Genomic DNA, 22,043 nt, shown 5'->3' on the forward strand with positions numbered 1-22,043 from the left:
TTCCCTATTACTTATAAGTGCTATTAATACAGATTTTTATTTTAACTAATTCAAATTAAAACTAACAGACATACTGTTCTTCAATTCCACATATTTTATTCTCCACTTGTAAGAGACACAATAATGTGGCAAAGGAAATATTGAACCAGCATTACCCAATGAAGGTACAAAAATAAAACAAAAACAGGAAAATATAAATAAAAAGAAAACGAGAACATCCCTCAATAATAACGTCTGGACTGTGCACAAAGACCTTTCAGGTGAGTCTGACTTCAGCCTTCAGCTACGTTTGACGTGGTGCCTAACAGTTAGCGAGCCCTCTTCCTCAGCAGGATTACAGGTTCACGGGAAACACAGTGAGCAGTAACGAGTCACAGTGATGCATTTTCACGCAGCACCCACGAGAGGGCGCTGTGACACCAGTAAATCACAGTGATCTCCACACTGTGCTGATTTGGCTTATTCACATCCTCACCTGCAACAGGTGCTGTTCACCTGCTAAATAAGACATAATGAAGCAGAGGTGTGGGACTAAAGGCACAGCTGCTCGCTGCAGCTCTTTGGCATCTCAGTGTAACAGTCACTTTCGATTCACGATGAAGCAGGATTTGTCAAATTGTGAAAAGATAAAAGGAAGAAAAGGGAGCATCCATACTGAAGTAACATGAATAAGTACTTTGACAATGATAGATTTTTGACAATACAGGTAATCTGAGTGTGTGTGTGTGTGTGTGTGTGTGTGTGTGTGTGTGTGTGTGTGAGAGTATGAAACCCCCTTTTCTATGAACTTCCACTGCCAGCTATCAGCACGCGCAGCCGCCCGGGTTGCTGCGGGGCTTCTCGTTAAGGTCAGCCTCTTTTTGACTGGCTGACAGCGGACTGGCATCACCGTTGACGCTCTCGTTCATTTTCTCGCAGATGACGTCTACCAGCTTGTCAAAAACCTGCTTCACGTTGATGTTGTCTTTGGCACTAGCCTCGAAGAACTGGAAGCCTGGAGAGAGAAAGAAGGACTGTGAGTGATTATTAATTAATGTTTGCCTTGTGGGTTCTTCATGAGCATGTGATAAAAGTGTGTGTGAGTGTGTGTGTGAGCTAACCAAGTTCTGTAGCCAGTCTTTGGCCCTCTTCAGTGGGGACCTGCCTGTCCTCTTCCAGGTCCAGCTTATTGCCTACCAGCACTACCTGCGCGTTGCCCCATGAGTACGTCTTGATCTGGGTTGCCCTGAAACACCAACACAATCATTTCAAAACCACAACGCCATATGTCCTGAAACACTGAGTGAAAGCTGGTGGTCTTTTCTAGCTGTGCGTATTTCTGTGTTTGTATCAACAATTTAGCACAGTTTAAGACAGCTGGGCAAAGCATATTTCCTCAAGTGCTGTACTGTAGTATGGTTTTGAAGTATTTGAACTTAACTTGAGTATTTCAATTTTATGCCAATTTATTCTCCTACACCACAGCATTGGACTCCACAATTCAAGTCATTAAAATTAACTTTACCTCAACCACATGTGACATTAAAATGCTGCTTACATGTGAACGCATCAGTAACGTGATGTTTATAAGGATGAAACTAGTATCCGGTGCAGATCATGATGTACCTCTTACAAGAATCATACCAGTAAAATGTGTTCATATCCAGATTTGTGATAAACGGAAATCCTCATACTGGTAGCTGTGTTTAATCTCTTACTCTTGTGATAAAAACTGATTTGAAGCCCAGTCTTGGGAATATTCTGTAAAAGGTTCTGAAATAAGTAATAAACACAGCAATTTCTGAGCAACACATATCAGTTTCAGACTTAAAATAATAACTTCTGGTTAGCCCAAACCCATTTCTGGTTTAAGTCCCACCCACTTCCCATTTAAACACAACTCATTTACAGATACAGATAATTCAGCTGGTTGAATAGATACAGATTAAGATAAAGGTGCACTGGCTCACTCCTAATAACGTCCGCCACTGTTTATATGTGAAGAAATACATGATTCACTTCAAGTAAACTAAGACCAAGGTCTCCACACATTTGGAAGTGTGGAGACCTTGTATCCGAGGAAGATTACTCTAACAGTGTCATTACACACAACAAAAACTTTCTAAAACTTTCAATGATTTTGACTAATTCCATGACTGGTCTGGTCCTGGAAAATGCTATTGTGAAATTCAGTTACTTTTCCAGGTTTCCCATGACCGTGGGAACCTTGTAAGGCTACTACTGCTGTTATTTTGAAGGGTTATGTTATAGTTATCCAGAGCTCTTTACACTTTAACAATGACTGAAGTCTAACAGTCAGATGTGTCCCTTTATATAAAAAATGTTTTTTTTCTGTATAAATTGATTTATGACATTTTTCTTTGCTTTACTGCTACAACCTCCCCTCATGTTGTTTTGTGTATCAAACACAGCAAAAGGGCAGAGTGTCTACGGATCATGAAAAACTCCAAACAATCAAATGCCATGGGACGACATGAACGCCTTCACTTTTGAAATAACACACACATACTGGCACACAGTGTTTTTATGGTTCTATCTGAAGGTCTACCCACCAGTCCTGTACAGCACAGAAAGACTCCTGGCTCGTGATGTCATACATTAGCAGGAAGCCCATGGCTCCTCTGTAGTAAGCTGTGGTGATGGTGCGGTAACGCTCCTGTCCTGCGGTGTCCTGTGAACACAAGACACACCTGTCAGATTCTGAGTGTGCGGCTGATGTTGGCTAACTGACAAAATTCCAACACAGAGACGATAATCCTTAAAAACTAATTTCTTCAATGAAAATACAGAAAGATCCAAGAGGGAAGAAAACAAATGGTTAACTTGGTGAATCATTAACTCTGTTGAAACAGAAGCTAATCTCTCCCATCATGTGTCGCCACACCCTGTAAATACACCAGGATCTGCTCTCTGCTTCTTGGCTTTGCCTCTAAGGACAAATATAAGCTCTGAGGATGTTATTTGTCTTCTTTATACTCTTGTTTGGCTGTGGGATAACAAATGATGACTGGGAAGCGGATATTTTAGAACTAAAACAGATCAATCTGAAGATGTCGATTATTTTGCAGTATATGTCAAAGAGACCATAGTGTGGAAGACACAGCGTGAAATGTTACCACCATCCTAAACCCCTTTATGCCAAGAGCTGGTGCAGAGTTTTGCAAAATGAGTTCAGCTTGTTTTAATGGCCCCATGAAACCCATTCAAGTTGCTCAGCAGCCAATAACATCTTACTTGGCAGCTTCTTTGTGTAAAAGTATGCAACTGTACCATTGTTAAGCAGAGCAGAGAGGGCCTGCTCTGCTGAATACATTAAGCTAAAAGAAAAAAAAAAAGATGTATTACTTTCATCTAAGAGGAGTACTGCGGGTGAGTCCTCGCCTTCCACTAACATTCAGTAATAGATCTGTCCTGGGTGTCAGTCTGCGCAGTAAGCACATTCAGCACCAGCAGCTCCAAGCCATGCATCTTTCATGAACCCTGCCGTCTGGGGACGATGTTAAACATCAACTGTCATTAACTCCAGAGTGTGAGAAATTAGTTTACGCCACATCCGTGACAGGCAGCAGCGTGTAAGAGGGCAAACTAGGGAACGGGGTGAGGATAAACAGTCTGTGTTGTGCAACAACGCTTTCGAAAGAAGCACTATTCACTCTGTCTTACTCTGAGGCTGTATTTGAGAACCTCTCAACCCCAGGTAAATGCCTTTAATTACCTCAAGTAAATTACAGCTCTGACATTAAAGAGACTGCAGCGTTTTATACTCAATTTTGCTGATATAGTGTCTGTGGAGCCTGTTTGCTCTGTACAGTATAATTTTTTATCTGCTGTGGGGAGTGAAAATGCTTCCTGAGCATTCTCCTGGAAATTATTAGGAGCTCTTTAGGCCTTAATGATGTGAATGTCACAGCTCTTACTAAAGTGTTACCTCTGCTGCAGGCTGACTACACTCTTAATCCTATTAACTAACTCAATTAGGCCAATTTTTGCTCTTCTCAGTCTTTTTTTTGTCAAGAGGCGGCCAACACACACACACTTTTGGTTCTTTTCTTTATCCTTGTTGACATTAATGATAATCAGTGTGTTGGATTTTTTGAGTTTGATATCCTACTGTTTTATTTATATCCACAATACCTAAAAACAATAGGGGTCGCCTGACACTGTTTTTTCAGGGCTGATGCTGATACTGATTATTAGTAGTTAATGAGACCGATAACCGATATTTGGAACCAATATGCTTTTACAATGAAATGAAAAACTTTCTGTCAATATTTAGAATTTGGAGCATAACAAACTCCAACATGAAATGTTCAAGTTAAACTGTTTAAGTGCCTTTAGCAAATATTTAATCAAAACTGAAACTTTCAACATTATACAGCAAATTCCTAGCAATTTTTTTAATAAAGTCAAATAAAAATTAAAACAAAAATGTATAACTAAAAATAGCTCCCAGGTTTTACTAAGTAAAAGTTTCGCCCATGCAGAGACTTTCTTTGCACTTTTTAATTAAATCATTTTGTTGCTGTGCAAGTTTGTTCTTTAGGATAAACCCCTTGAGATGAACCGTCCCGTTTTTGAGGGTGTCCTATCATTTTATTGGTGATTACTGAAATAAACTGCAGATACAGAATGCCAAATATCAGACCCCAAAAAATTAATGTTTTTATGCTTTATTACAGTGTGATCCATATATGACTTTTCTGATATAGCGGGCCGATTTTAGCTATTGAATAAATTTGGGATTTTGTTCTTTGCTAAAGACATTTACATGATTTGTTGCAGAAATATTATTTTTGCCATTCACTGTCAATGACCCACGTCACTCCTAAAAGTGTCCGTCTACAGAAATATGCCTTTGGCCCTCTACAACTAGCCCTGGGCTAACTGCTCAGGGTGCGGAAATGTAAATTAGCTTTAGAGTATACAAACCGAAGGCCAAACAAGGTGACTAATTATAACTTTTCTGGGAAGTCTGCCATTTCTGATGTTAGTTAAAAAAAACAAAGCAAGCTCCGCAAGTAGCGCCACAAATAAAATATTACAATCAGAGTAGTGAAAAAAAAGAACTACAGACATTAGATTTTTACACACAGCACTCTAAACCTTTTATGTGCCAGATTAATTAGAGTTAAAACTAGTCGAAGTGTAACGCGGTGTGCCAGCTTTCACTTCTCTGCTTCTGCACTGAGTAAACATCTATCAGTTTGTGCTGGCCTTATCTGCCAGACTTCCACTCTTTCTTCCTGCTGCAGAGGAGAAACCAGACTATGTGCATGTGACGACGGTAAACAATTTGAAAGCAGGAAGGTGACGGAAAGTAAAGGATTTTTTAATTAGCTTTGCTTTGTGCTTCTTTTTAATGCCAGGATGGTCTGCCATGCTTTAAAGTACAATAAAGTGAAAGTGCCACATAGCTTTGTCTATAAAGTGTCACGTTAGAGCTGCTCAGCATTAGGAACAAACGTTTAAAGTTTGGATGCTTTTATAAAACCTTTACATCTATCATTACTCTAACTTTTGGCTAACGGGAGCATTCCTGCACATCACTTAAGTTTCAGAGTAATGACGTCATTTTGACAATGTTACAAATAACTTTTGTTTCTGGCTATCAATTCAGTCTTTCTGCTGCAACAAAAAGGACACATCTGAAAAGTCCATCGCCTTATTTTTTTACCTTCATTAACAGCAAACTGAACACAGTCAAGCTGAATTACAGAAATTTGAAAAATACATTATGAGAACATGTTTATGCTATATTTCTCTATATTACATCGCCCACCAGTACGACAATATTAATCTTCCTTTTTAACATGTTTTAATGTGTATTTTTTCAACTTACCCAGATCTGAAGTTTGACCCTCTTGTCGTTTCTATAGATGGTCTTCACTTTGAAGTCAATGCCGACTGTGCTGACAAAAGCCGAAGTGAAGGAGTCGTCTGCAAAGCGGAACAGGAAGGAGGTCTTTCCCACGCTGCTGTTGCCGATGATCAGCAGCTTAAACATGTAGTCAAAGTTTTGGTCGGCTGCATCTTTCTGCTCCAGTCCCGCCCCGGGATCTTTGGCAAGTGCCATCTATCAGGTGAACAAGGACAAGAGGTGAGGGATGGTCTTTCAGAGTGTCTCCACTGACCAGTTGCAGTTGCAGTTGACATCCATGTCTGTCCAGACCTATGAAGCCATGACAGTTGGCAATGCTTCTGTAAAGAAGCTACAAATCCTAAAATGTGGATGACTCACAAACATCTTCAACTCAGCAGCACAGAAGATCTACACAATCGGCACAAGATGGACATACAATTTAAGTGTCACCAATTGTCTCGACTTCTTTTTCTGAGTTATGATTCTCAATAATGGCCAGAAAAGTGTTTTTGCTGAGTATTATGATGTTACAGTGTAGTTGACCTTTGACCTTTTGGATATAAACTGTCATCACTTCATCACGTCATTCTATTACACATTTGTGTGGAATTTTGTCATAATCAGTGTGTGAATTCTTGAGTTATGGCTAAATTTGAAGAAAATCCTTCAAGGCATTCTGCAGATATTACGTTCATGCCAACAGGATGAATGGACAACTGGAAAACATGATGAGTCAAGCCACGGTGTCGCCTGTGAGGGGGCACAAAAATTGTCAACCATTATTTTTAAGTTTTTCTTATGCAGCCTGTGATTTAAAAATTCACTTCCAAACAGTGAATTAACAGAAAATGCACTTTATGTACAAGCAGCAGACTATAGGTGTATTTTACACAGTACAATATGTGCAGCAACAATACGATATCCCCGAATACAAACATTACAGGCTCAGAGTGCTGCACTGAACCACAGAGAAAATAAATTCTGGCACAGACAGAATGAGGGTTTGTGCCTGCTTCCGTCTATTTCCACGTTTTAAATTGTGCACAGCAATCTGTATGCTGATAAAAAATAAAGATGAAAAAATCTGTTAATTCCGTTCTCAGTCTGAAAAAACCCAGCATCTATTTACGTAATCTTTTTTTAAAATATGTATTCTAATAATAATGTGAAGTCATTAAAAAAAGAGCCAAACATTGCAGAGTTTCAGTTTCTGTGTGTAGATCTGCTTATTTTCTTTTGTCTCATGACATTGTAATAACATCTTTGGATGTTAGACTACAATCAAACAAAGAAAGTGATCTCATGACATGAACTTGCACTTCTGGAAATAATGAGGTTTTTTGACAAAACTCTGATACTTCACAGACAAAAAGATTAATCAAAAAATTGTTCTGCAGATTAGCTGAAACTAATATTTTGTTGCAGCCTGAATGAGAATATGAGTCCAATAAATAGTTACAAGGCACACCAGTCAAAAGACCTGCACACTGTTCTGACAACTTCCAATAAATTTAATTTATTAAAGCAATGATTTGATGAGAGATTTTTGTCAAGGACGTTTATGCATTGTAAGGCTACAACTAACAATTACTTTCTATATTGATTATTTAGTCTATAATTCTAAGTAGTTTCAGTCTATGAAATGTCAAATATGCTCATCACAATGTCCCAGAAACCAATGTAGTGGTTTGCTTCTTTTTGACCATCAGTCCAGGACCCAAAGATTCTTCATTTACTGTCATAAAACACAAAGAAAATCAGCAAAATTTCCCATTTATGAAGGCGAAAGCAGCAAAAGACATTTCTGCTTGGAAAATGATGATCAAAATAGTTAGTGATTAATTATTTTTCGACCGACTTATCGCTGCATCTCCAATACCTCGAATGTAATTTTGTTAACTGAAGTAATTATTAAGAGTTAAATGCATGGGAATTTACGATTTTAAAAAACTTGTGTGCAACCCCATCCATGTAAAACAATAAACAAATGCATCACTCTTATGGGTTGTGCTGATGTTTATTTGACTTAAAGAGGTCATGACATCTGAAAAGAAGAACTGGGATAAGTACAAACTCTTGCACAGTCCAGGGTAACCTCAGTTCATTGTACAACTATTTGCAACATGCAACAAGTACGTGCTTGACTGATAAATCACCTCTGCTGGTGAGAACTTGCAGCTACTGAACGAAAAAAAAAAAGAAAAAAAGAAAGGAAAAGGCCCCAGAGTTAACATTTGACATGAGTAATGAGTATGACTGGCTCCAGCGCCGGCCTCTCTGGCTGATACTGGCTTACTTAAAGATTGGGGGGATGTCTGGGACGGTGATGTGGTAAGACAGTACTCGTGTGTTCGGTTGTCAGAGTGAGGAATCTCAGCTATTTGAGAATTCACGCTCACATGCTCACATATCTGTCCACTCTAATAGCTGAGCACATGTTGATGTTGGTAAATGGAAGAATTGTTTTAAAAATGGTCTATCTTCCTTGCCACCCCTCATCCCTCTCAGCTCTCATCCCTGCACTATGAATCACAACCGGGGCGTGCTCCTTCTACTGTTTCTCCCTCTATCAGTCACCCACACTGCTCACTTTCTGTTCATTTGTCACACGGACTCGCGTTGCAAAACTTATGGCATCAGTGGATGCTGAGCGGTGGGCGAGGGGGCAATAGATTCCCCTTCCCTCTCTGTGTATGTCATCCATCATCCATCTGACCATCCATCGACCCGCTCGCACTACCCATTTAAACACACAAACACCCTAACACACCCATTTATCTTCCTTAACTCTCTCTCATTTTCATCCATCTATGCATCGGTCCTGTCATCATCCATCCATATCTCACCCCTCCCCACCCCACTCTCTCTCCATCCTCCATCTTTCTGCATCATAAGGAGGCTGAACCGTCCATTCATCCACACATCCTCCACCCACCCCTTCCTCCCTCACTGAGGCTGAGTCCTGTACTCCGCCCTGATTGCTGAGATCTCTCTGGAGACCAGCTCAGCATTACCACTTCCAAGACCATAAAGAGGGACTGGCCTGCGTGCTGTTGCTGCTGCTGTACACACTCAGCAAAACACTAATATCCACGCATGCGCAACACATCAGAGGGAAAATACGTGCAAACTGCTGAGTGGAGGTTTATAACGTTGGATGCTTTAACTTTAACAGAAGAAAACAGGTGGTCTCGCGTAAAAACAACTGCGTCATAACACAACATGTCTGGTGTAGGCTATTTAATGGAAAATGTATGTAAATTAAGCATGCACTTCGCAAAAACAAGCTACTATTAGTATGAGGACACGCAGGGTCATGACACTTGTTGACACTTAAATAATAATGTCATTATTTCAATAAAAACCGGCCTGACATATTAAAAACACAAAGATAAAAGGTTTTTTTTACATGCTAGCTTAACAGTAACATTTGACGTTAGCTTAATTTGCCTACACTGCTCCACCATACGGTAGCTCAACTACAACCTGATGACATTCAAACAAACCCTGCGCTGTAGCTGAGAACTGTGCGAAAGTAAACTCACCTCGGATGTTGTTTATCAGCCTGTCTCCTCCGTTTTTCTCCGCGGTCTTCCCTCTCTACCTGAAAGCCGATGGGTGTGCGCTGCGGTCGGGCGCTTCACTTCAGGCGCTCCGCTCCCGGATCTCCAGGCTGTGCATGTGCCCGTCACTGGGACACCCTCTCCGCGTCAACGCAGCCGGAATATATACACGGAGTTTCCGGTGACGACTTTCAAAATAAAATAACACGTTTTCTTAGCATTTGCGGTTATTTGTTTAAGCAACTTCGGAGCACGGGTCTGAACTACACGTGCATGTCGCAGTGTTAAGTATTTTATGCTGGAGGTTGTTTTTCCTCCCCCCCCTTTGCGATTCTGCGACGTGTTGTTACTATGTTGTAGCACAGTATAGTATATGTATACTGAGCTTATGTACATCAGTGATAAAGCTAATGTTTGGAGCTGTCACTACTAATTTTAAGTTGAAATGATTTATTGAAAAAAATGATCTGAAAAGGAATACTTTCTAACACTCCACTGAATTCAATTAAATTCAAAATAACTTTGTTATTAGTCCATTAGTTTTGTATTAGTGCTTGGTTTTCATACTTGGATGAATTATGCAAAAAAATTAGGTTAGCAGAAGAGGTTAGAAGCCACTTTTTTCAAACTAATCATTCAATAAAACAAAGATGTCTCATTTGTAATGACAGAAAACATGGACATGCAGTGATGCTTTACATTTTAGTAACTTGAAATGTCAAATGTTGGGCATTTTTGCATAACAAATTACTTTAACAATTCATCAATTACCCAAATTGTGGCAGAAAAATTCTGTCAATGTTCCAATTGCTATTTTTTTAACAGAAGTAGTATTGGCCAACATTGATATATTTTGCATGAGCGTTTGCGCTTCCACGCTTTTATTTTGAACGTTAAATCACGCCGTTTCCGGTATTATTATCTCGTAATTGATGCAGTTTCAATAGTAAACTTCAGGCTGCCCTGCTGTTAACTGTGTTGAATGAATGGCGCACGCATTACTCACTGACAATTCATTCAACCTCATGACCTCCCAGTTTAATCGGTCACTTTTATACCGTGTTTGAAATAGAGCAGCTGATTCATAGTCTAACATTCTCATTTAATACGCTGAACTTCAAGATGTAATTCACTTAAATATTACAAGTCTTGAACCAGACAAACCTTGGTAGTCCTGGCCTTTATCAACAAGCATCATCCTAACTGTGAGCAAGGCAGCAGAGTCATGCTCCCCGGCGCAATAATCAAGTCCAAACCAGATCTGCTCTCGTTGAGTTTGTAAAACCTCAAAGGATGGTATTGTTAAACATTGAGAATACCAGCATGTTTCTGTGCTGCTAGGTCTTGCTGTGAATTTAAGACAGGGTAAATCATGTTGGAGCAAGAGAAAAACTACAGCCGCGGGGCAGTGATGCAACAGACCTGCCAGAACTGCAGTAAAAGAGGGTTTTTATTGGTGCTTGGCAAACATCGTCCCTGAGACTGCAGCAGCACACCCTAAACAATACGCTGGATTTTTAGAGTGGAGTTACACACAAGGTGGACTGTGTATTAGTTTTTAAATAAAGGTATTTAACTCAAATGCTTAAGTAGCCTCTATAATCCCTTTGGGGGGGGGTTAATAGATTATTGATTACATAATGGCCATGAAGAAAGAAGATTAATTTGATCACATCAGTGGAGATCTTTCAGAAAAAAAAACAGCTGTATTTGCAAAATACCAACCTGTGACAACACAAAATTGAATTTTAAAAAATAACACGAACACAGCTTTTCCTCTTTAAAACTGGACCACATCTATGTTTTGGATAGATATCACCCTTTTGTAGGCAAACAGTAAAATATAAAATCACCCAACTAAATCAAACAGGAACTCTTAACTGCAGATCCGGCCTGCTAAATCAGACACATATTTAAAATGAAACGCTGTGAAACTTTCTGCATCTTAAACCGTAACATTGTCACTTTAAGTCCTCCAGAGACATAATGGAGTCAAAGCTCCACATGACAAGATAAAATTATGTCTGCCTGAATAGATTTACCTCAAAGGTTGGATGAACTCTGACTCAATATTCATCATCTCTAATCAGTCATGTTCTGGTGGTAATGTGTGCAGGTTTTGGCTCACTTGAGTGGAGGTCTCGAGCTGGATCGTTGTGCACCCACAACCTTTGGAACTCCCTCACGAAGGGCCGCACCAGGTCTGGCTCCTGTGTGACGATGGTGTTCTCCATGTTGCTCTGCACTGCTGTTAGCGTCCAGTTGAGGGAGCCGGTGATGAGCAGCCGGCCGTCCACCACTGCAAACTTGTGATGCATGTAAACGGAGTCCACATTGCAGCGCACTGAGATCCCTGAGGAGCAGAGGGTAGACAGGGAAGAGAGTGGAAAATATTCCTCAGTGCCTTAGAGATGTATTGATCTTCTCCACTATCTGCTATGTAGTTCTGGACAGTTTGTGCACAAAAGATATCAATAATGTGGAGATGTTGAATACTACATATGGTGCTGTGTGTGAATACATAAAGGAGAAGTGTGAATAAATAGTCCTGCTTTACTTCCGAAGAGCTCCTCTACAACAGAAACGCCTCATGAAGAGTCTCTAAATGGACAGTGATGATCTGACCCGAGGAGTTATAACACAGAGCGGGTTATATAGGCATCTAAATGCATTTAAACCTCTGCACTTTCACAAAAACAGACTATTCAGCTCCACTGCAACATCATTTCATCAAAAGCTCAGAGCACTCGGGACCTGACATTTAAGGTCACATGAAAGTTTTCATCCTCTCCATAAAATCACAAGACGCTTATTTCTCTTACCCACACTGAGTGGAAGAAATCTTTTTCTATAGTGAAGCCCGAACATGTGATAAAATATTTCAAACTTCAGCCTTTATATTTATTTCACATTTGTATGTTTATTATGCTCAATAACTTCAGGGTTTCCTCGATTTTTTACAAATGAATTTTCAAAACATTGCCATAACATTTTACCCCAATTCAACGACTTTATTTAAGTACTTTAAAACGGGTGGGCCTTTATAGCAATAAAGCCAATATTTATCAAATGTGCACTATTTGCAGATAAGCAAACTGCTATCTTTACTCACTTCTCTGACATTCCCCCACCAACTAGCTTCATTTGTCAGTAGCCTGACCAGACCAGCACATACAGGTACAAAATGTAAAGGCAGCACCTTTTTTAGCGAAAAAAAACAAAGATCCTGCAGATGTCAATGCAATTTAACATGGCTTTTTAAATTTGAACTCTGACACGTCTGTTAGCATTTATTTCTTGTTAAACTAATGTTTGTTTTATAAATATGCTTAATAAATGTTTTGTAACCCTGCCGGAAGGTTGATCACCGTCATGTCCCTTGCGTCTTATCCCGTCCGAGTCAAACAACGGCCCAACACAGCAGCTGGACGTGTACATGTATTAATGTGTGAAAGTCTTAGCTCGCCACACAACAGCGTTTTCCTGTTTCTCTCGCAGGCGTAGCCTTGGTGATGACATGATGCCGGTCGGGTCCATGTGCATCAGGTGATGCTGGCGACATTTCAACAGTCACACAGTGCAACACTAGACTTATAATTAGCAATACAAGGAACGTCTTTTAAACAAGAGCCCAAATAACAAATATTCAAAACTTTTCCAAAACATTCTGTGAATTTCAATTTTCCAAATTTCATAACTTTGATGACCATGGGAACCCTGTAACTTCAGATGTGCCATTTCCTGTTATAAAAATTAGTGTACAAAATAACTGCAGTAGCTATTTTACATAAACCAATCATATACAATATATCAAAAATATAACATTGGTTCTAATGGTGAATGTGGTATGAATACTTATTTTTCTAATCTCTTGTGCAGAAAGTGTTTCTCTTAGGTTGTGTGGAATGGAAACTAACTTTGACAGAAGCATTACTTTGGTAGAGTTTATGATTTCATTTCGCGTCACACTGGAGACTGGTAATTTTTAGATTGGACTGCAGACAAAATTTGGAGAGAAATTAGACATGCAAATTCTCTCTTGAAAGGGTAAGTGCATGCCCCTTTAAAGGGAATGAAAAACAATTACCAGAAATGTGTTTTTAAGAGTCCATTTCTCCTCCAAGAAACATGTCCTCTTGGCCCCCTTTAATTGCTCTCCATAAATGCCTTTTTAAAATATTTTCATCTGAACATGAAAAAAAAAATGCCAGAAATGACGGGAAAAAAGTAAATGCAACTGGCAATTAAAGTTTGACGTTTTTCCAGTTTTGACCCTTGGACACGGACAGTCCAGGAGATGTCCCTTTAATTTCAGCCTGCCCTTTCAGAGCCTGTGTGCATCATTTGATATTTCCCTTCTGGGGGAAATGTTTGAACTACCCACACCAGTGACTGCAAACTTATCCAAAGCGCTGCGCATAGGTGCCTGTCACGTTCACTTATTTGAAGATAAAAAAGGTTTCTGCAGACAAAACAGATAGAGTATGAAAAGAGGGCTTGATTGTCTCTTGCTCCAAAGTGGTTTTCACAAGGTTTGCAGTCAACAAACACAAACACTTAGAAACACTTTGCCTAATGAAATTCGCTGTCTGGTTGCCAATTTCTTACTTACTTAATTCTTGCTTAACAATATACAGTGGCAGTAATTTATTAAATGCAGAGAGCCGAGGGAGAAAGTGAGACAGTGTGAGTCTGACATGTGACACAAAATCTTTCAGAGCTTTCAGAGTGTGATTACTGTGAATCATGGGAGAACTGGTGGTGGAAACATCCGTTCACCCGGACAGTTCCCATCATCTCTCTATTCACCGCTGACGAACCCCTGTGGGACTTACTGACAATGACACTGATGGTCCGAGAACACAGAGGGAACACCTGCTTTTGAGCGAGACCAGAGTCATCCTTCCCGTATTTCAAGTGAATTTTGTCCATAATAATGACTCCACAGAGGTTAGTGTGACTTTTGAAACAAATAATATCTCTAGAAGAGCTAAATATGACTCTGGGGTTCTGTTTGTAATTTGTTTTGGCGTAAGGATGCTTCCTTACAGTGACTGCTTAAGTCACACAGCATAAAGACATATATACTCAACAACAGGGATGGACGATGTATCAGTTATACTCAGTGCATTGTGGCTTTTTCCACCTGAGATGTATAAAAAAATGACTATATTGCAAACACTGAGTGTAAACTGTTAGGCCTGAGTAATTCTTTAAAACTACAGGCACAGACACTATATGTCCCAAAAACTCCTCTGCCCATCCAGCACACTCTCTCCTGGGTGACAGTGTGTGAGCAGGCGAGGTGTGTTTTTTTTTTTTGTAATTACAGGACTCCTGACAGACCATTTTGCAACCATGGAGCACCAGTGCAGCTTGCAAATAATACTAATATACGAACAGGAGAATTGTTAGCTATTTTCCAGCCCACAGTGAATCTATCCTCACATTTTACAAAGCAACCATAATGGTTTATCTTTTTGCTAACTGCTTATTTTTGACCATAACCATTATAATAATGTTTTTTTTAACCTTATTATTACATTACTTAAAAAAAAACAACAACTCTACAATAGTACTTTATTTAGCTTTGTTACAGTACTTTAACTTTATTAAAACATTAATTAAATTACCTTTATTCTAACAGTACTTTAATTAACTTTTTTTATTATCACAAAACCTGTATTATATAAATCATATTATACTGCAACTGCATTAAACTGTATTACAACACTACTTTCACTTAATTTATTATAGTACATTATTTAACTTATCAACAGTACTTAATTTAACCTTATCATTACAGTACTTTATTTTACTCTATTAAAACAGTACCGTATTTTTACAGTACCATAAGTACCAGTAAGTTTAAAATGTGGTATTTTTTAAAGGCCATATTGCCCAGCCGTACTTCCACAAGATTAAGAAAATAAACTAATCTGTTTCCTTACCAGCCTTGCGGAGGACCCCTATCTGGGAGCCCTGGATGGCAGCATAGTCCTTGTCAGTGAGGACTCGGACGGTGACTCCTCTGCTCTGCAGTGCTAGCACAGCTCTGCACAGGTCCATGTTGGAGAAGGCAAAGACACACAAGTCCAGAGAAGATGAAGAGGACAGGATGTAGTGGAGAAGACGGGAGAAAGAGGTCTCCACACCATGAGGCATTGGGCAGAGACAGGAGCTGGAAGAGCCAAGAATAAGGCAAAATAAGAGTGTGCCTACTTATTGTATCACCTGCTGATCTTCCATAGGGTCAGCCAAAAATCCTAATATCCCAATATACTGAACTGCTTACCCAAGTTGTCAAGAAAGACTGGAACTAAATCGTAAGGCTGCAATAGCAGTATTTGACAACAACAGAAGCACAGCTGGCAAAAATACAAATAGCTCATACTTTGGTTCAAATTTTGTTTTCAAGATCTAATTTTGTATGGAAAAAATGTATTCAGTAGGTAAAGTATTAGTCCTCTCTCAAGTGAAAAACGATTGGGATGACGAATGGCAGTTGCAGGGACTAAATCCACTTAGTAAAAGCATCAAGGGGCTATGAATTTCTGCATTAGTGGCCATTATCACAACACACTCGACAGTGATACGGAGTAAATCACACATAGCTTCCTTTTACTCAATGCAGAGATTATGTTCCACTTACTGAGGCGACGAGGGAGTGAAGATGTGCTCCACACAGGCCACCTCTGAGGGAAAGAAGAGGACCTCATTGAGGATTCTTCCAGGCCTGAGGCGACGGACGAGCCAGCCAAGCAGCTCCACACTGACAGTGAGGGCCACCACACCCAGAGCGGCCGCCTTCAACGTCCACATCACTGACAATAACTGCATCACAGAATAATGTTTAAGAACCAAACACAGAGTATAACGAAAGCTTCTAAACTTTGTATGATGATAAAATGTTTCTGAGAGCCTTGTCTTAAATCATTTTAGACATTTTTGTGACATAAATAGTAAATCATGATTATACTGTCTGTTTTGCATGTGTTTTTTGCAGTGCTGAGGCAAACTGATGAATCCATAAGAGCAGCTTCTTAATTTGTGTTTTAAATCATAAATTTCAGATCTTTTTGTTGTAGTCTGTTTCAATATGTCACTTTGGGAAACATAGTACGCATAGCCACTTCTTATGTTTTATAGACCAAAATAAAAAAGCCAAATTGTGAAAAAAAATCATCCAATCAGTGATTAAAAAAAATGATTTGGAGCTCTAATGTCACCTTAGAACATCTATAACTCTCCTAAAACCTCTATTATATCAGTTTATAAATTGTTTATTTAACCTTTTAGCAACATAATATTCATTTTTCATATCGGCTGACAGATTTGGCACGCCACCAACACATCCTGACTGGAATGGTTCAAAATGACGTATACACTTTCATTAGTAGTATTCAGTCAATGAGGAGAAAAGTATTCATACCTGTCACTTAAGAAAATATTAATACTGCTAAAAAAAAAAGAAAAGTAGAAGTACTACATTTAAGATTCCTCTTAAGTTAAAATACAAAGTATTAACAGCAAAAAGTAGTTAAAGTATGATTGTAAAAGCATGCATTGGGCTGATTGGTAGAGACTCTTCCATATGTAATATTATTGGAATCTTATTATATATCTGTATAGTTATACTCCTGCCCTCTGATAAATGTACTGGGTGGAATAAATCATATATTTGCCTCTGTGTGTAGTGGAGTAGAAGTGAGAAGTATTAAGTAGCATAACCCTGGACAACTCAATATAAACAAAAGTAGCTCAAAAACTGTACTGCACTTGAATAAATGTACTTAATTACTTTACACTGCAGTATTCAGTGTATTGGATTAACAAGTGCAGTTAAACAAGCTAATGATAACAAAATAAAAAACAAATTTAGCTAAATTAACATCAGGCAAGCTATTTTTCTCAGCACTACTTAAACCAAACATTGAATACAATGGTGGAAAAAAAAGCATTGCTGTCCTCCTGAAGTACACTGTTGAGGTGCTTCCTCCATTCATCCATCCCAGAGGTGGAATTTAATTAAGTACATTTAATCAAATACTTTGCTTAAATACCAGGTGAAGGTGATTTTACTTTAATTGACTATTTTAATTTCATGCCACTTTCTGATTCTACTTGATTATACTTCAAAGAGAAATATTGTACTTTTTACACCACTGCCATTATTTGTTAGCGCATGTTAAAGTCAACTGAGAAGAAAGTTAATCGACAATCATTTTGGTAATATTTTTAGTTTTTTTTTTATATTAATAATTTTTAATTAATTAAATTGATACTTGATACTTGAGTACTTTTATTTTTAATTATTACATTTTCCTGGTTGTACTTACATACTATAACTTATTTCATATTTAGAAACTAATTCTTATGTAATATTGTAAAAGTACAGGAGTATAGGATGTAAATAATTCCTCTGTCACTGGTCCATCCGCAGGTGCTCTTCCTTATGTTTTTTGCATTGTTTTTCCTGTTGAGGGTTTGTATTGGGGACTTCCTATGCCGTACAGATTTTGAAAAAAAAAAAAAATAAAACTAACTTTATCATAAATACTCTTACTTCACTACAGAATTCAATTTTCTGCTACTTTGTAACTGTCTTGCACCGCTACATACAGTTGCAAATGTTGTACTCCACCAGAAACATTTGTCTGACGGCAAAAAACTGTTTTCTAGCTCTTCGAGGACATCACAAGGTGTTGGTGATTTCAACACCAAATACTGAGGAATGAAGACAAACTAGGACACAAACTCTACTTAAACCAAGCTCACTGCGACGCTACACAAAGTTAGCACTCGAATTGTCCTAAAAAATGTCAAAGGACATGTCAAAACATAAACTGTAGAGTATTTTCTGACATCACAACTCACCTGAGAGTTAGCTTCTGTCGCCACCACGCGGGAAGAGGCTGTGTCAGACGCTGTTTCGTCACTGCCAATCATCTTAACTGACATTTCAGACAGCCAATCACTGACCGTAAAGCAGACGCTCTCCTCCAATCATTGCACGCAAACAGCTGCTGGTGCCGGGGTCTATCAGGAAGCCTGTTCCCCTTTACAGCAACGTGTATTTTCTACAAGAGAGGTAAACAACACCAAACTCCTACCAGACAACACTTGACAGTCACGACACAGTTAGTAGCTTCAAATATTTGAGGCATGTTTAAAGTTGTTTTCTTACCAGAGTCAGTTTAACTTGTCTTTTCATTGTGAGGCGATTTATGTTGTACTCGAGATCAACAGCAAACATGCTAACGATAGCCTGCTAACTTTAGTTGCTAACAGTATGGAGAGTTGTTTTCCTGTCAGAGTTTCTCGGATATTTTCTTTGGTTTCTCTTTGGTGGCGTGTGTGCTCCTTGTTGAAGCTCTCTGTTGTTTTGTCTCTTTCACACACATACTTGACTCAGTTTGTGTGCAATGGGTCGCCGTAAGTCCAAAAGAAAGCCCCAACCGAAGAAGAAGCTGACAGGAGATCTGGAGTCTCAGTTCACCTGTCCCTTCTGCAACCACGAGAAGTCATGTGATGTCAAAATGTACGTAACATATCACCAAACACCTTTCCCAATAAATCTACTTCAAGTTTGATATATTGCCAACTTTATTTTTGTCTCTGTCAACAGGGAGAGAAGCAGAAATACTGGGATAATATCCTGCACAGTCTGCTTGGAGGAGTTCCAGACCCCCATTACCTGTATCCTTATTGACATGTTACCAGTGGTGGAGGAAGCACCTGAAAGCCAAATTTGAGCAAACGCACAGATATCTTGCCAGAAAATTACTCTGGTAGAAGTTAAAGTCTCCCTATTAGAATATAATTGATAGGAGTTTGATCAGGAGAGACAACAATGATTTATTAGATGGTGCACAGTTTCTTGGAAATTGTATTTTTTTGTTCATCCGGTATACATATTCTTCTTCTTCTTCTTCTTCTTCTTCTTCTTCTTCTTATTATTATTATTATTATTATTATTATTATCATTATTAATTTAATTAATTATATTTTTATTCAGTATTTTTCATTTCATTTTATTATTATTATTATTATTATTATTTTGAGCGCGCTGTGTCTAATTTGTAGATAGTGCACAATAAAGTTGAATAGTGAAAAGTTCTTTGGCAAATAGACCCGATCTTGACGTGTATATTTGGAGGTAGAGATGCCGTGGTTATTTTAGGAATATTCCCCCCGATGGAGTCCTCCCCCAAATTCACTGTTTAGTTGGTCTTACTTTGTATGTTTCTTTTGACTAACAATACAAGTCTGAAATCAGGATTTCATGTTAGCTCATAAATACTACCAGCGGTATTTCACAAGCTGCTGCACTGTAGTGCTGACAAAATCATTATTTCATGAGCACCACATCGTCTCGCAAAATCACCATAAACACCATAAATTATTGACAGCAGCTGTGCTGTATGTTCGGCTGTAATTACATTTAAAATGAGCGATCACAGAGAAGATTAGGGGTGACAGAAAGTTCCCTAACTTTACTGCTACAAAGCCCCCAACTCTCATTGGTGGACTAATGTCATCGTTTTGCAAAAGCTCAGTTTTTCTCGTATATACGAAACGAAACGCCAAGCTTGTTTTTTTTTTTTTCATTGTACCCAGTCTGGAGACTGTTTTGAAAAAGCTCAGTTTTTGGATGACAAATTGTTAACATACGGCTAAAACTAAACAGAAAAATATGCATATTGAAATACCACTGGCTGAATGTGGAAGTACTTTGTTGATAACACATAACTGAGTAGGAGGTGGGTCTCACATCTGATGCCAAATATCATCTTTAACAGGGTGTCTGCAGGTCCTTGAAAAGTCTTACATTCAAATTTATAGATATTAGGCCTTGAAAGTTATTAAATACTATTAAATTTGAATTTTTGAGGTCCTAATTTCCTCAAATGTTTTATTAATTTAATGTATCCATCGTTTAAATAATATTTTTTGTCAAAATTAATCAAACTGTTCTACCTGAAAGTCCACATTTCTGATGTTACCTGTCTTTAAATTTACTGCTGAACCTTATACTGTCTTTTTACTGTACTCTTGCATTTACATGTTGGCAAAATGTAGATTGACCAAACTTAGTAAAATGAATATATTCTTACATAAAAGCAGCCCCTCAACGGGCCTACATACTTCCCCTAACGGCAATGAACAAAGAAAGATTTTTGTCTTCCAAAATCTGTCTAAAATGTGTTTAGAAATGATCAGAAAGGTGTCTGATACCTGTAGACACCCTGTTTAAACAGAAACTGGTTCTCTGAGTTTGGTAATAATTTAATCAGACCTCTGTGCTGATCTCTAAATTTCATATCATCCTGAACTGACATAAACTTCTACACTTACGAAGCAAAATTCCTTTTCTCCTTAACCCATTGCTCTTCAGATCTGTCAGAGCCGGTTGACGTGTACAGTGATTGGATCGATGCCTGTGAAGCAGCCAATCAGTAGCCCTCGTGGAGCTGGATGTCTTTCAGGAAGAGGATGAGGATGTGGCTGATGGTTCTGGGCCCGTTAGGATCAAGCTGGTCAGAGGCTTTCATATGGTCAGTTGAGATTTACAGCTGCGTTAACGGCAGATTGATCTATGTGGTCTTCAGGCACAAAGTGGCTCTGAAGTGTTCCTGTTGTCTTCAGGCTTTTGCCCTGTGAGGTCTCAGCCCACAGCTCTAGCTTTGATTCTTGAGATTTATAAAAAATATATAATTATTTGCAATATAACTTATCTTTACACATTAAGCAGGGCTTTCTATTTTCAACATTTCTTTTATTTTCTTTATTTTAAATAGTAGTTATTGAAGATTACAAAAATGTGTCCTGCTTTTTTTTTTTTTTTAATTGCTGGAAAATTTGGTGCAGGAATAATTTTTACAAGAGGCCTGGATTGTAAGACAATGAGTTCCGATCTTGGCTCTTTGACTTTGCAAAGTGTCGGCGGGAGTGAGCTCTATCTTTGGCTGAACGTTAAATTCAGGCTAATGTTACGGGTAATGTCCACAGCCCTCCTCATCCTCATGAAGACGGTTGTGTCGCAACACTAGGTCATTCCACTGGAGAGAGGAATGGAAAAAAATGTGCATGATTTACGCTTAGCTGCTCATTTCAAAGGGTAAATCAGTTTAAAGTTGATTGTATGTTGTTTTTTTTGTTCAAGAAATAAAATTTTGATGAGTGCACATGATTTTCATTAATGAGCACATATCAAAACAGTGTGATCTTATTAAATCAAACGCTAAGTAGTAGCAGCAGTATTAAGTATTGAGAAATATTTTCCTATGCAACAGCCATATGTGTTGAATACCAAAAAAAGAAAGCTGTTTTTTAAAATGTGAATTTGTTATGAGGTGTGACTTCTAAAATAAAAGAGAAATAAAACTTGATAGCGGTATGTGTTGGTTGGTTGTTTTTTTATTGTATAATGAACTAAATGTCCTGCATTTTAATAGACTTTAATTTTCAGCGAGCATCACTCTTTGATTTGCTTTTATTTTTCTTTTGTGATCAAGCTGTGCTTGTTTGAACTTGGTGTGATCTAGTTGAATTGAAGTCTTTTTTTCATTGGGGGAGGGGCAAAAGGCAGCAATTAAATCTTACATGACATAAACATC

At 38.5% G+C, this 22,043-nt stretch overlaps 3 protein-coding genes across 5 annotated transcripts; 1 reads left to right on the top strand and 2 right to left on the bottom strand.

Annotated features, from left to right (window-relative positions):
• Positions 1 to 76: 76 nt before the first annotated feature.
• On the bottom strand, positions 77 to 9,558 carry rab3da (RAB3D, member RAS oncogene family, a). The gene is made up of 5 exons (XM_042485055.2): positions 9,406 to 9,558; positions 5,840 to 6,073; positions 2,553 to 2,671; positions 1,101 to 1,225; positions 77 to 994 (listed from the first exon to the last, which is right to left on the bottom strand). The coding sequence occupies exons 2-5, from the start codon at positions 6,071 to 6,073 to the stop codon at positions 804 to 806; spliced, it is 669 nt and encodes a 222-aa protein (XP_042340989.1). The 5' UTR covers positions 9,406 to 9,558; the 3' UTR covers positions 77 to 803.
• A 122-nt stretch (positions 9,559 to 9,680) lies between these two features.
• pld6 (phospholipase D family, member 6) lies at positions 9,681 to 18,440 on the bottom strand. The gene is made up of 4 exons (XM_088075525.1): positions 18,301 to 18,440; positions 16,076 to 16,257; positions 15,375 to 15,604; positions 9,681 to 11,776 (listed from the first exon to the last, which is right to left on the bottom strand). The coding sequence occupies exons 1-4, from the start codon at positions 18,382 to 18,384 to the stop codon at positions 11,514 to 11,516; spliced, it is 759 nt and encodes a 252-aa protein (XP_087931651.1). The 5' UTR covers positions 18,385 to 18,440; the 3' UTR covers positions 9,681 to 11,513.
• LOC121942428 (transcription elongation factor 1 homolog) lies at positions 18,392 to 21,815 on the top strand. 3 transcript variants are annotated; one of them, XM_042485627.2, is made up of 4 exons: positions 18,392 to 18,514; positions 18,839 to 18,964; positions 19,052 to 19,122; positions 20,822 to 21,815. In XM_042485627.2, exons 2-4 carry the CDS (start codon positions 18,849 to 18,851, stop codon positions 20,884 to 20,886), a joined length of 252 nt encoding a protein of 83 aa, XP_042341561.1. In that variant the 5' UTR covers positions 18,392 to 18,514; positions 18,839 to 18,848; the 3' UTR covers positions 20,887 to 21,815. The 3 variants fall into 3 exon arrangements, with proteins under 3 accessions (XP_042341561.1, XP_087931654.1, XP_087931655.1); XM_088075528.1 differs by having other exon boundaries at positions 18,469 to 18,563; XM_088075529.1 differs by having other exon boundaries at positions 18,480 to 18,586.
• The last annotated feature ends 228 nt before the right edge of the window (positions 21,816 to 22,043 follow it).

Source organism: Plectropomus leopardus, chromosome 3 (assembly GCF_026936395.1).
Source record: "Plectropomus leopardus strain MGB_pleo_1.0 chromosome 3, ASM2693639v1, whole genome shotgun sequence".
In the NCBI taxonomy this organism is placed as follows: Eukaryota; Metazoa; Chordata; class Actinopteri; order Perciformes; family Serranidae; genus Plectropomus; species Plectropomus leopardus.